This window comes from Falco peregrinus, chromosome 4, assembly GCF_023634155.1.
Source record: "Falco peregrinus isolate bFalPer1 chromosome 4, bFalPer1.pri, whole genome shotgun sequence".
Taxonomy (NCBI): Eukaryota; Metazoa; Chordata; class Aves; order Falconiformes; family Falconidae; genus Falco; species Falco peregrinus.
Genome location: NC_073724.1, coordinates 56547063 through 56562496, shown reverse-complemented (window position 1 = coordinate 56562496; position 15434 = coordinate 56547063). Strand labels below are relative to the sequence as shown.

The window sequence follows — 15434 nt, the reverse complement described above, 5'->3', positions numbered from 1 at the left end:
CCGGATTAGCCCTGATGGACCCGTGAGGAGTGTGGGGATCTCCAACCCCTCCTGACCAAGTCTGAAAGCCTGATGGGATGGGAAGACAACTCTACTGGAGCTGTTGGTATGGGAGAGAGCTTTCAGCCTTTCCCTGGTGTGCAGAGGTTACACTCTGGCAGCATGACAGCGTATTTATTTAGTGGCATGGCAGCAACCTGATCTGGGACACTTCTCAGGAAGCTCCTGTGTTTAAAATGTGAAAGTGGCAGGAGAGAGGGGAGACCCGGTGATCCTGAACTTGGGATTTGAACTTGCTTCCCTGCTCTTTCCTAGCATCTCCATGGGCCCTGGGATCTCTGACTGTCTACGTTCAGCTCTGAAACAAGGATAGTATTTTCCTGTGGCCTGGAGTGCTGGAAAATAACCTTCTGGGCCTAATATGAGCATCTATCAAAGACTCAAATTTTGTCATTTTGTAAGACACAGGACAGGCATGGTAATTACTGTTTCAGGACTAGGACTCACTTTAGACTTGTACAAAAATCGAGCAGGTGATAAAGCCAGGGCTGCTGGCAATTACACGGCTGAGTCTGTGCATACACATCTGTGCTGAGGCTCTTCACTTCAGAGGTAAAGCACGTCTTGCTGGACACGTAAAGTACGATAATTCTCCAAATGACAGATTAGAGCTGGAAGAGCATTCATTTAATGTTATCCTACGCTTATATTTTCACAAGGGCTGGGTTAAATATATTAGCAGCCAGGAGCCCTTTTGTGCTTGCTGCTGCTGGACGTGCTTGCCCACTTTGTGTCTGTATGGCTTCACAGGCCCGTTAGAGGGACGGAGAGCAGATATTTAGCTTCAGGGGCCACAAGGGATGGAGGACAGAAGAGGGCTGGGGTTGACTGGGAGCTCTCCCAGGAGGGAGAAGAGCTGAGCAGTGAACATCTACATTATGCCTCCACTCCCCTGGGTGTTAGTGCTGGGGGATTTGGCTGCCAGTGTGGTCAGGCAAACATATTGATGACTGTCCTGAGGGAGGTATAGGAGAGTCCCACCATTTACTGCTGGGGCCACCCATTTCCACTTGCCCTGCCTGCCTGGGATTCTTGCTCTGCTCTGCAGTTTGTTTCTCTTTTCCTTCCTCTTCCCCCCACCTCACAGCTCTGCAGCAGCCTTTCTGTCACTGGCTGTGGCTGTCTCAAGAGGTTTAAGGAAGGAGTTGATACTGCTGGTGAAGAGCAGCCTGGCCATGAGCAGCCACAGCAAAAGGAGATGAAATAACCCCCAAGTCTTGGTGGCTCAGGGGTGGCTTTGCAGGCTGCTGGGTCTCTATCTGTGAAGGACCCCAGCCCCAAGATGCTTCAGTGAGGGAGAAAGCAGAAATGCTCTTGGAGACCCACCACAGCACTGGTTTGGTTTGCTGGTTGCGCAGCTGAGGAGGGATAAAAGCTGTGGATGCAGGTGATGTTTGCCCTTGTTGCAGGCTGCAGAAGGCAAAGTATCAGTGGCAGGACAATGCAGATGACACCCCTCCCCCAGCCAGACTCACAACCCCACCAAAGGTCTGCATCACTAAATGCGCCTTTGATTATTCTTCATCTCTTGGGGTGTCCTGCTTCTGCAACCATTGCCTTTTTTGTTCCTCCTGTTCAGCTTTGCCAGGTGGCCCTGTGGTCCTGTGGTAGCCAGTGCCTCAGCTGTGACAGCCCTGTTGCCCTTGGACTGGAGTTGTGCTCTCACTGAGCATCCCCTGGTTGCTGGAGCAGCCCCTGCCAGCCCTGTGGCTGACCCACTTCCCTCTGTGTGTCCCAGCTCCTGCCCAGCCTGGAGCAAATCCATGGAGAGGCAAAAGCATGTGGTGGTCTCAGCATCATCAGGGTGGTGCTGGGGCTGGGCATAGCAGTGCAGGGGCTGATGTGAGGTTATCTCTCCAAGTTGAAAAAACTTTATAAACATTTGAAAAAAGAAAAAAAAGAAGGAAGAAAAGAATAAATGTGGCACTCTTAAAAAATGACCTATCCAGAACTAGGTTGGAAAATGTATTTGGTTAAAAATATAAGAAAGAAAGAAAGAAAAGAAAAAAAAAGCAGATTAACTTCTGAAAACCCAAGGTAAAAACAGAGTTACACTTATTAGGATACAGTGGAGATTTAAGTGAGACATTAAAGAGGTTTGTTCTGAGTAATATATTGGATTTGCTGTTATTTTATTAAGTCAAAGGCAAGCCTGGCACTGTGCCTTCCTTCACTGCATCGTATGAGCACCTGATTTCATCAGTAGAGGTAAAGGAGAGGTACCAAGGCTGTTTTTTTAAATTCAGATTATCACCGTTTGGCCCAAGGAAAGGTCATGGATTAAAAGAGCTAAAATCAAGCCCGAAACCCATCCAAATAGAAAACAGACAGTTTTACATCCGCAGGTGATTACTGGCATTGCTATCCAGCACCGCAGCAAAAGAGATGATTCTTTAAATTATACCACTCTGCTTAGTGAGGATGGTAGTTTTAGATTTGCTACAAGGGTCTTTTGAGCTGCACTCCTCTTAAAAACATTATTTTAGGGTCTCCTCAATTCAGTTATGGTTGTGCTTGAGCCATTAGAAAAGCCCACGTTGCCACGTTCCCTCCCGTACGATGGCAGAGGAATGGGGTGTGAAAACAAAGAAAAACTCTAATCTGCGTTGAGCCGTAATGAAACTAAATTTTGCCTTAACTGTGTTTGGTTCTTCTGCCATCGCTGTCACATGCCAGAGGCTTTTTTTCCTAATTGAAAATGATAGCTCCCTGGGTGCCGGGGAGTCATGTGGCAGCCTTTTATTGCTGGGTGGATTATGTGCCCGCTATATTTCACAGACTGCCTGGAGAAACGCTGCAGATTTTATTGATATGAGGGACAGTCCCTCATCGTTTCCTTTTGTCTCTCTCTCTCACACATGCTTTCTCAGTGCAGCTCATTTCCAATTTTATTAACATCTGGGATGTGGTAGGAAGGCTTCAATACAAAAATTAGTGGAGAGCTCAGAAAGAAAAATTCCCTGATGCCTGGATTACAGGGATGTGCATGTGTATGCTTCCACTATTTTAGTAAAGGAAAATTTGGGAGGAAAAAAATAAATTCCCCTGAATTCGTTTGACCATGAAAAAGTTAAAGAAAGAAAATTCATCTGTCCTTAAAAAGGTTAATTCAGTCTATCAAACCAAGGAGATTAATGAAAGTGCAAAACCTAATATAGTTTAGAAACTAAGTCAGCTTTAGAAAGCAAGATAAGACTAATGACAAAATAAATCACTTTATAGCCATTTAGCAAGGGTGGTTATGACTAATGAGGTACTGGGTGGGTGTCCCCTTCTGAGCTGCGGTCATGCCCAGCAAGGGTGGGCCAGCATCTCCCTTGTCCCCTGGTCACCCACTGAGATTGCATCCTTGCGTCTTGGCAGGACCATGCTGAGCAGGGGGGATGCGCTGCCAAGCATCACTGGGCACAGGCAGTAGGGCTGCAGGACAAACCTGCACTGCTGCAAGCCTCACCAGCACTGAAATCGGCAGGACGCTGCACCAGTGTGCAATTTGCTTTGCCCACTGCTGAAAAGAGAAGCCTTTTTCCACACTGTGCATCTGTGTGAGCTCGAAGTAGTTGGTGAGGAAACGGGGTGACATCCTCAGGCTACGGCCACCCCAGAGGTGGCCATCACATCCACCCCATCCCATGGCCAGGGGGAGCTTGGATACCTACTTCTAGCTGTTCTGATTTTGGATTGAGCCCCCACCAAGGATCTCCTGGTTCAGTACCGGTAAGTCTCCAGCAAGACTGGAGCCCTACCCGCCAGCTGGGTCTGGGCTTGTGGATGTCAGCAGGCACCTGAGCCAGCACTGCCCTGGGATCTCAAACACTGGACTGCATCGCATCCCACCGCTGCCGCGATAGGCACGGCGAGGGGGTGGGTGAGAAAAGGCCACGTTCTTGATAGATGAGCCCCATCCGAGCACTCCTGGAGCTGGGCTGAAGTGGCCCTTCCTGCTCACGCTGCACCTCGGGCGCTGCCTGCCCAGCACGGCGGGGGCAGGAGGTGCTGCCCCCCCAGCTGCTCCGCTGCCCTGCAGTGTCTAAGGTGGCATTACTTCAGGCACCAGCCGATACTGAGGCAGTGATGAGATTATCCAACTCCTTGGGACAACCTCCTGAGTGCTAGCCCCCCTCTCAGTGCAGTGGCTGGCCCCCCGGGACGGGGGATGCAAGGCTGGAAGGTGCCTCAGGCACTCACCATCTCTCTCTGATTCATATAAATAACCCAACACCTGCTGGAGCAGCAACAAGTGACCTGAGCCTCCCCACCCCTTACCCTCCCTCTCTCTCTCATGCTCTCTCTCTCTCAGCTAATGAATATTTATTTAGACAAACTGAAGCAGTGCTTTTAACAAATTGTCTTGGGCAAAGTCTAACATTAATTGGGTTTGTGTTTCCAGAGCACTTTACTGTCCTCTGCTCCGGGTAATTGGATGGAGGTGCAATATTGCAATGGCTCTTCATAATAAGCCATGGGAAATGCTCAAGAATACATTTTTGTGCCTTTAAATCTGAATGCTGCCCTATATAATCAAGGGCTCTTCTATGAGAACTGGAGATTTGAAGGAAGGAGAACTTCACTTTTTGCTTAATTTTTCTTCTAAAGTGCCTGTTCCAGAATTCTCTGACATTAACAAAAAGTTTGGGCATTGGGTCATTTCTTAAATGAATCCTATTGCTGCTTCTCCAAGCTGCTGGGATGTCATCAGAGGAAATCGAGAAGCTGCCAGAAGGCCATGCCCTTCAGGCAAGGAAGTCATCCGCAGCTCAGACCTCAGGGTGGCTTCCTTCAGGTTCCTGGTGTTGCTTTACAGCTGAGGCCTGAAACTCTTGCAAGGCAATTCCCTCTATCACAAGCACAGGTAGCCCTGGACCAGCTTACATAGCATCAATTAAAATGGCATGCAGCGCTGCAAGAGCTCAGCAAGAATGCTTGGCTTTTTTAGGGGCTGGTAAGAAAGTAGCGATGGTGATATGTATAAATATAAGTGTAAACACATATATATGTGTGTGTGGTTTATACATATATACACATATATTTATCACAGTAGTGAAGGCAAGATCTGTCATGTGCAGCCACCTGCACCGACAGGTGCAGCTCACTGCTGGCAGAAGCAATGAGCTCTGGCTGTCCTCAGCTCTCTGGCTCACACCAGCTGCAGGTCAGCAGCCATGTCGCCAAAGCCTTTTGAAAATCACCTGCTCTATTTTCTAACAACAGTAACTTAAACAGGTGAATTATTAATTGGCTAAATTTGGAAATCTGTCCTTCATCCTTCTCCCACAATATGATGAGTCCCTTTCGAGGGATGCCCTGGCTGATCCCTAAAGGTCTCAGTCACAGGAGCGGAGCTGGTGGGGGAAACCAAAATCCCAGCTGCCCCTGAACAGAGGGCAGAGCCTTCCTAGATGGGGCTACAGCTGCTGCTCATTGATTTACCTTCCTAAAAGTCCAGTTTACTGTGGCCACACTTGGTGTATTCACTTACTTTCAAATGTCCTTTTAATTGTAGATGTGTGAGTTATTTGGCCATTCTACACCAAATGGTCTGAAGGCCCAACAACTTATGCACACACAACTCGTGTCACTTTTAAAGATCTGTTCCTTTTTTCCTGCCTTGTAGAGATTCATGCACAGTCTTTTGCATGAGGTGTATTTAAAAAGGAAAATAAAAATGACACATTAATCCTCTCCTTCCTTTGCCTCCCGGATGAGCAAAACTGTTGGAGTAAACTCAAGCTTGTTTCTTCATTTATGCTGAAATGCAGAAGCCTAAATCAAGCGTTGAGAAGATTAGATTATGAACTTTCAGTGGAAAAACTTCAGGGAGACTAATTCTGAGAGCTGCTGAAAGCTTTGAGTTGTTGTACCCCCTGAGCTGCTGCAGACAGCTATTCCCTCCAGGAGAAGGCCAAAGAAAACTGTTGGCTTCCCTGTGGAAAATGCCACATGGTACAGATACCAGCGCAGATCTCACGGCTGCATGGACAACTGCCGTGGCCGCCAGCCCTGGTGTGCTGCCTGCACGGCGCAGTGCCCGGCACCCACCGCCCCTCACCCGGAGCCTGGCACCACAGCGCGGAGTAATGCGCAAGACCGATGTGCTGAGCAGGTTTGAAGGCTTTGACTTTTGCATTAACTTTTTGCACAACCGACCAACCAGCACAAAAGCCACTGCACATCCAACGTGGGGCAGCCAGCAGGAGAGGCAGCCCCCCAGCACACGGTGGTCTCCCGCGAAGCTGATGGTGTTGGTTGCGTTTCATTTTTCAGCTGTCCTGTGAGTGTCCCAGCGTAAAAGCATTGGAGATATCTGGGCAATGCTGCTGTGTATAAACCTGCTAATCCAACAAGAGAAATAGGCCAGAGGTGCAGCAAATGTTTTTCTGCCTCTCTGAGGCACTGCGATGTGTTTCATCAGAGGAGAACAAGCTGGGAGCAATAGACATAACAGGATTAAAATGGTGGCTGCTCTGTCATTTTCCACGCTAACCCAGGTGCCTGAGAATTGCTGAAATATGGCTGAAATGCTGCTCTGCTACATCTTGTTTAAAAGAGTGATTTGTTAAAAGAAAACCCAAGCTGAACAACTGAGTCTGGTCCATTAAAATAATATGTAAACACTGGCCCCACAGTTTAGCCATCACACGTTTTGATAGCCTTTAGGAACTGAAAGGCAATTCTCTCCCCCCTCTGCATTATCATATAACCTCATCAGAAGATAAACAGCCTCCTTACCCCCAAACATTTTGCAATTTGCATTTAGATTGTTTGGTGCCAATGTTCAGGATAAGATACTTCCCAGCTCTGTCAAACAAAACCTGATTGTCATTTAGCAGAATGGCAGTCAATTTATGTTTCCATTAATGCAGATCCCAGGCAATTATCTGGGGAGGGGAAGGGGAAAACCTTAACAAATTGCCCCTCTGTCTGCTAGGCTGATTTTCCAGTGGGCAGCTGGAGGGCAAATTCGACATACCCGTGAGGAAGAGGAAGTGAATGCCTTTCTGCTGTAAAGGAGAGGTGTGGGGGGCAGCTCACAGACCCCTTGGCTGTGCAGCATCACAGACGAGAGCCAGCCCCGAGGTGCCTCGCAGAGCTGTGATGTGGGTCAGGGTCCCTAGAAGTGGGTCAGGGATGGTGGTGGAGATGTGTCAGGCTTTGACTCCCAGCCTGACTCAGTGTAAGAGCTGGGGTCCCCGTGGGTCTTCTCAGAGCTGGTACGGCCTGTGTCCGCTCAGCAGGTAGAGATGCGCTGCCAGGCAGTGCTCTGTCTCCATAGTCCCCTGGCCCGTGCCCTCCCTGGGGACCCTGGCCCCCAAGCTCTTGTTGTGCTTCTGCTTGGCGAGGTGGGATGGCAGAGTGCATGCCCTCCTGGTGACGGGGCTGCTCTTCACCGCTGCCACGTGCACCCCAAAACTCCACTCCTGGGGCCTGCTGCAGTGTTGCATGCACTGACACAACTGACACGAGCTTTACCAAGCTCTTGCGTAGACGGGAAATGTGAATGTAACTCGGTTTTCTCTGACAGTAAGTTGAAGATGCTCTTCCCTTCCGTCCTGTCTTAATGGCTTCATTTTTCCTTTGCCCCATCACACAGCTGTGCTCCCCATCAATGCTGTGCTCCCCACGAGGAGCCCATGGGCAACAGCCAAAGGCAGTTCCCCCATTTCTCATCCCCATCTTTTGCTGGGGTGCAGCACCGATGGCACTGACCAAGCCTGAGGTTTCCCCAGGCACGGCATTTCCCCCAGAGGACCATCGCCCTTAACTAAAAAGCCAGCCCCCCCTTTCCAATGCCCTCTCTGAGAGGTGGCCAGGTACCACTGGGGCAGCCCCGCTCCCCGGCAGCACTCCTCGCTTGTGGGTTTTTCTACACAAACACATATGTGTGCTCACAGGAGGTTGCAAAGCTCACAGTCCTGCACGCAAGACCATTTCTTTTGCCTTTGCAAAAGCACTGTGTCACACCTCAGCTGGTGTGAAAGAGCCATTTGTCAGTGACTCCCTGGCCAAGTCGGCGGGATGCTGGCTGCCTTTCCCTGGGGCTGCCGGGGTCTCCGTAGGGTGGGAGTAAAGATGAGAGCCAAGCGGGGCCGGGCTGTAACTACAAACACAGCAAGGTCACATGGGCTGTCTGCTGCAGCATGTTGCTGGGAGGGGTAGGGGGCAAGGGGACCCCCCAGGTGGAAGCCCCTTGGTGGCCTGGCTTGTGGTCCCTCCACGGCACAGTGGGACAGGTGGTGCTGCTCAGTGGCTGAGAAGATTTTTAGATCAAGATTTTTTCTGAAGGAAGGGGAGACACCCGCACCCCAGTGATTGGAAATACATCTGTGACTGTTTGGAAAGTTATTTTTGCTACACGAAAGGCTGGGACACGAGGACAGGGCCTTCTCCAGACTGTATCACCTCTTGGCTTCCCTGCGAGTACAGCTCATTTATTTGGTTTGGCACTGACTAGCCAAGCTGTGTAGCTGCCAGGTTCACCATGTTATAAGGAGCTGCTGATGTCAGGAAGAGCTTTTGGCTGTAGGAAAGCCCTGCAGATGTTGGCCAGGTGGTTCTGCTCTCCCTGAGTGTTCAGGAATAGTCAACCCGTGTAACAATTTTAAAATTATTATTTGTCTTCTGAAACATGACTGGAATTCCCACCAGGTGCTGGAGCAGGAGCAAAGGGTGGTGTGTGGTGTGAAGGCTGGGTGAGGTATGTGGCATGTGCTGGCAGCGTGTCCCAGAGAGGTGCCAGAGGAGCAGGGCTCCCAAAGTGTGGAGAGGACCAGCATTCGAGATGAGCTTAGAAACGGCTGGCAGGCTCCTCCATGCGGCATTTTGCACCATGCTTCTCATCAGGCAGGGCAGCCACCGAGGCTGAGCAGAGGTAGAGATGTCACCTGCCTGTAGAGGAACGAAGCTGGGTTAATTATCATTGATAATATACAGCTGTGGGCTGGCGTCAGGGGCGGCGGGTTGGCCGATGTAGATAAGGTGCAGCTGTGGCTGGTTCTGTTAAGGGGTTGGGAGCCAGGGAAGGGAGGGCAGCTGGGGAAGAAGCAAGAGAAGAAAGAGTGGGCCCTGGATGAGGTGAGATGAGGAGAAGGGAGCAGAGGGACCGGCATGAAGAGTGTGTTGGTATGAGATGCATCTTGTTGCAGCTTGATAGTTTGGAGAATGCTGCAACACCTGCCCACATTCAAATTCTTGTGGTTCCCATATTTCAGAATGTTGACTCAGGATCCAGATAAGGCAGACACTTGTGTCACCTTGCTGGGGAGTGGCTGTCTTGAGCAAGCCCATGATAAAGATGCCCTGGTGAGCTAGCTGTGCAGGGCTCCTCCCTGCCCTGTGTGCTCCGGACTGGGACAATGAATAACCATCTGTGGTTGCCCCTTCCTCAAAGGCATCTCCCAGCTGAATCAAGGCAAACAAATCCAGACCCAGTGTGTGCTCCTCCTCCAGGTGCTCTGCACCATGCTGCTGAATGGGAAGCTCAGGAGACATGCAAAAATGGGCTCACACTCCTCATCTGGGTTAGGGGAGCATTCGGATGCCCAGGGTACAAAGAGCTTCTTACCTCTTTCCCAGTTCTTTGGGTGTATGTAGCCTGGAGGACGCGGGACCCTGCCAGCACCACGCCCAAGCCCACCTGGGGCAGGAGGAAGGGGGTCTTCCTCTGCCCACAACCCTGCTCAACCCACCAGGTGACCTTAGAGCAGCCTCAAAGTGCACTAGCAGGATTAGAGGCTGCTGTTTTCCTTGAAAATGCTTCTGCTGCTGCATCCCTTCCCAGCCCCTCTGCCACAGCCTTGCCCTTGCCACCTCAGTCCCTTTTCTGGGCTGTCCCCGCTCTATTTCTCTAGACTGACACACCTTTTCTCCACAGGTAAATTGTTAACCTCTCAAGATTTTGAAGAATCCCAGATCTGCCAAAAGAAGATCCTGAAAGAAATTCCAACTTCTGCTTAGATGTCTCTTACCTTTAACTGGTCTTTATTTATGTGGGAATTACTACTGAAAGCAAAGGAGATGTACGGTCTGCTCAAAAAAGGCAGGGTTTTCACAGGGGTCTTCCCTGTTTCCTTTGTGAACCTCAGAGGCACTTACATTGCTTGCTCACACTGCCACCTAACAGAGAAACCTCAGTCAAGTTACCTTAATGTTTATTTTATTTAAAGAATCAGAAACACAGTCATTGTAGTTCATTTGTACTCATATCTGCCAACATTTCCTAAATCACGTTAACATTCATGTATAACAAAAACATTTTCTGAGCTGTGCAAAGTTCAAAGGAATTGTTCAATTACTTGAACCCATTTCTAGAAGAGCAAACCTGGCATTTTACAAACTGAGGCCACCAGAAGGAGTCTTTTCTTTTCCCCATCCTGTTTTAGGAGATGCAGATGCTCCCTCCTCCCCCTTTCCCTGCTATGACAGGTAAAAATTAGACCACAGCACGAGTCGAACCTCTCTCAGTCCAGCACTTTCTGAACGGCACTGGGTCACGTTTTTGTATCACTGAGCTGTATTAAGTTTTGCTCTTGTGCTCCTGCCATGGAAGTGATTTGTCCAAGAAGATTACTCAGTAACCCAAACTGTGATGATAAGCAATAAACAGGGTCCAGAAACAGCTGTTATCAAAACAGATAGCGCCCATCCCCAATATTTTTCTTTGCAGGAGGTATGACTGTAAGGGCTGTCATCCATTACAAAACACACCATCCTCCCTGCAAAATACATTTTAAAGCACTGATTCCATGACATGACATCTGCGTGTTTTCCTTGATCTTCTCACACACCAACTTTTGTCCTGTTAGAGTTAAGCATGAAAAGGTGGAAATCTGGAACCATTTTAGATCTGGCTAAACACAATAGGCAGCAAGCAAGCTGTCATCCTGTTTCGTCTTTCTGAGTGTAGTAAATACATCCACGGAACAGAATTTTAAGAGAGCTTTAACCACTGTAAATTGTCATAAAAAATCTCCTCATCTCTGACGAATCTAACCCAGAATTTTTATTGTAATTGATAACATGCATTTTGGTGTTGCTGACTCGCTAACCGTGCAGTTCACTGTTTGAGGTGCAGTGATACCAATTCTGATCTGGACCAAATAAGTGGAACAGATATGGCTCCAGTCTCAAGCAAGATTTTCCAGAAGATGTTTCTTCAGTCTCTTACTGGTTATGAAAAAGCAATTTCCTCTCAACAGTAACTAAACTTTTAGTGGCTGAGTCAGGAATATGAACAAATGCAGCAATGTTAAGTATAAAAAGAAACACCCTGAAAATGATGCCTCCCTGTTTGAAGGTGCTATACTTGGCTATGGACTGTGTTTCTGGAATTGGTTTGTTACGTGTGACAGCAAGAAGAAACTTATTTTACAGAGAACAAAGTCACGGAGCTGAACTCAAATAGGAACGCTCACTTACATGGGTTTTGATATGTACTAGTATACACTGCATGAATGAAAACAAAACTTACACCTTCGCATATGAAATACTGGAAACGCAGTAATGATGTTCACCCACTGGGCCTCTTCCTTTTAATAAGATCATCTCCAGGTTACAGTGCCTCTGACACGCTTTTAAATGACCACCACATGTGGGCTTTGGCAAACAGCCAGCCGCTGGCAAAGGCAAGGTATGGATACAGCTATGAAAAGCCTTTCATCACATTTCATTTCTCAAGAGCTGATGTCTTTTTAAATACTCTCACAATCGCATTATGGATTTTTTTCTCATTCTGCTTCATAGGAACAACTGGCTAAACTCACTTTACATTTATTGCACCTTTAAGTCCCTGGTAGATGGAAGCTTATATTGCCTGATACGGTTTGAATTGTAGCTTGACCACATTAAGAAATTGAACAGTCTCCAGAACTGTACATTTCTACAGTAAGAAATCACATTTTGACAACGCTAATTACAGCCGTCGCAGATCAGCTCTCGTCTCTGTCATGCAACGACAGAGGAAAACTCCATGGTCCCTGCGCGTGCTAGAACCTGCAGTGTTCTTCTTATTGCCATGAAAAAGTCAATTAAAACAACTCCTCTGGGAATTAGTTTCAATTCTGGAGTAATTATCACTCTCCAGACAGAACGCTGTGCTTCAGTGTGGGTCTTCAGCCACTCTAAATACGTAGGAGAGAGCAAGCGTGTGCGTGTTGCACAGGCACACCCCCCCACGTATATTTATGGGTGACCAAACGCCTTTTTCTCTTTTCCTCTACGAGGCACAAACAAGCAGTCTGATCTTGATCTTCAGGTACGTTTCTAATTTCACACGTTGAATGCAAATCTTGTTGCAGCCTCTCCGTCTAACCAAACCAAATCTTTAACAATTAAAAAAAATAGCACCAGATGTGTGAAAAAGAGGAAATGTCTGATCTAGTAGGAATATATATAAAGTAGAGCAATTCTTACAGTAAAAAGGTAAGTCATACAAAAAAGCAATGGAAAGTGATACTGAAGGACAAAACTCCATGCTGCATATAGTAAGGGCAGAAGACAGGCAAAAGGGATTCTGCTCAAATAACCACAGTTTAATGGTGGAGCTGTACTTCTTCCAGGACCTCCCCGGCGGCAGCGCCAGGACACCGGATGGTATGGGACTCTGAGCACTAACACACTCACCGACAAACTTGCGCAGCATATCTTTGAGGTATATAGAAAGCATAACGTTAACATTTTGGACTCCTCATTCTCTCTTGCACGACGATGCACCAATCTTTAGCTGGGGTTTTCACCACCCACCCCTCCCTCTTTTTCCCTCAGGAAAAACAAAATCCCAGTTTAAGAGCTTCCTAGCACACCTCCTTGAACTCCCAAATCCATCTTGCATAGGCCAGTAATAAGAACACTGCAGCTCTGACAAATAAGTTACAGCAATATAACAACTTTTCTCTTAATTTTTTTTTTAAAGATATCTTCTCTATAATTTACACAAAGGGTTAACAGCCAGAGTTTAGGTTACGTACAGTCCAGATGGGCATCCTTTCAGTCTGTGATTCCAGGTGGAAGGCACTACTTCAACATACCACTGTATGCACTGCACGCGGTCTCAGGAGCACAGTGGGGCACTGCGTCTCCAGAGCTGTAGACTGAAGGGCCTGGGGGGAGTCTTTGGAAATAAAAATGGCAGTGGTTATCAGTCCAGTTTCTCTTTGCCGTCTCTTCTTGTGCTATGTGTTTTCCCCTGAAAGCTCCTCCAGCTGAGAAAGCAGCGAGCTGTCCTCAGAAGCTCTCGACAAAGCTCCCGGGGAAGAGGCCCGTCCTGCCATTCCTCTGCAACGTCCCTTTGTACCAGCCATCCTCCCGTTTCTTGTGCACAAACACAATGTCACCTTCTTTCAGTTCAATCTCTGCCTCGCTCTGCGGCGGGTATGGGACCACAACACGGTACCTTTGGAGACAAAAAAGCAAAGACCTGGTCAGGCAGTGGTTGAGCCTGCGCTTGATGAGTGCAGCCAGGCACCAGAACCAGAACCAGAAATGCTGGAGGAAAATACTTTTGAAAATATTGGCAAGTTATATTTTCACATATAAGTTGTATCTGATGCAGCTGGATTTTCTACTATAACAGTATGACGGGGAGATTTCTGGTGAGCTTGGCTGGAGGCTTGGCCAGGATGTGCACCGGAGCCAGACCATGAAAGCAGGAAGGTGTTGTCAGACGGCTGGACTGCTCATGATGGTCCCTGCTCCTGGTCATGTGCCAAGCCTGTGCCAAGAACTTGGCTGCTTTTGCCCAGCACTGCATCTGCCTCATCCAGCACTGCATCTGCTCCATCCAAAAATCATAGAACCATAGAATGGTTTGGGTTGGAAGGGATCTTTAAAGGTCATTTGGTCCAACCCCCCTGCAATAAGCAGGGACATCTTCAAAAAAATCTGGTGGCTCAGAGCCCTGTCCAACCTGATCTTGAATGTTTCCAGGGATGGGGCATCTACCACCTCTCTGGGCAACCTGTTCCATATTTCACCACCCTCGTCTTAAAAAAATTTCTTCCTTATGTCTGGTCTAAATCTACCAGGCCCTACTAAAAAGTCTTTTCCCATCTTTCTCATAAGCCCCTTTCAAGTACTGAAAGGCTGCAGATAAGGTGTCCCTGGAGCCTTCTCTTCTCCAGGCTGAACAACCACAAGTGTCTCAGTCCGTCCTCACAGGAGAGGTGTTTCATCCCTCTGACCATTTTTGCGGCCCTCCTCTGAACCCGCCCCAACAGGTCCATGTCTTCCCTGTGCTGAGCACCCCACAAATGGATGCAGCACTGCAGGTGGGGTCTCACCAGAGTGCAATAGCAGGGGAGAACCACCTCCCTCGACCTGCTGGCCGCGCTGCTTTTGATGCAGCCCAGGATAGGGTTGGATTTCTGGGCTGCGAGCACACATTGCTGGCTCATGTCCAGCTTTTCATCCACCAGTACCTGCAAGTCCTTCTTGGCAGGGCAGCTCTCAATCCCTTCATCCCCCAGCCTGTATGGATACTGGGGGCTGCCCCAACACAGGATCAGGACCTTGCACTTGGCCTTGTTGAACCTCATGAAGTCACACGGGCCTACTTCTCAGGCTTGTGCAGGTCCCTCTGGATGGCAACAGGGCCCTCAGGCATGTCAACCATACCACTCAGCTCTATGTCATCTGTAAACTTGCTGAGGGTGCACTCCATCCCACTGTCTGTGTTATTGATGAAGATATTAAACAGAACCATCCCAATACAGACCCCTGAGGGTCACCACTTGTCACTAATCATCCCGACATTGAACTGTTGACCACTACTCTCCAGATGCAACCATCCAACCAATTCCTCATCCACCAAACAGTCTATCCATTGAATCCATATCTCTCCAATTTAGAGGAAGGATGTTGTAGGGGACTGCGTCAAAGACCTTACAGTCCAGATAGATGACATCCACAGCTCTTCCCTTGTCCACTGATGATGAAAAATGGGGTTTGCAGTGCTCTCACCAACTGTCTGTAATATCAGCAGAGGTTAGCTAAAGCAATTTGCATTTTTATTGTATTTCTTGAGAATGTGCTTTGGGTCCCTTAAACCTGGAAGGAAGCTAAAATGGAGAGATATCAAATGACTTTCAAAGCACTCTCCAAACCAAGAGGTATCCTTTGTCCTGAATCATTCAGAGGTTCTCTTAGAACTTAGTTTTCAAGTGTCATTTCATTTCAATGAAGTAATGACAGGTCTGATCCTGATACGGCTATGCTGCACTCAGGCTTATCAGCAGGCATCCTGCTGAGTGCAGACCGGGCCCTTTCATATCAACACACTTGTGTGCAGAGCAGGGAATATATTTCTGCTGCACTGTATTCTTTTCTTGTACTTATTTGGCTTTCGGTTAACAGTCAATAACTATCTTGCTAATTGCAAAGTA

General features: G+C 48.1%; 1 protein-coding gene across 1 annotated transcript in view; it reads right to left on the bottom strand.

Moving 5' to 3' along the window:
- Positions 1-10021: 10021 nt before the first annotated feature.
- SH3RF3 (SH3 domain containing ring finger 3) overlaps positions 10022-15434 on the bottom strand; it is a 259308-nt gene continuing 253895 nt past the window's right edge. Inside the window, exon 10 of the mRNA XM_055802734.1 lies at positions 10022-13447. Coding sequence (XP_055658709.1) covers positions 13279-13447 — 169 coding nt within the window. The 3' untranslated portion in view covers positions 10022-13278. The remainder of the gene's footprint in view (positions 13448-15434) is intronic.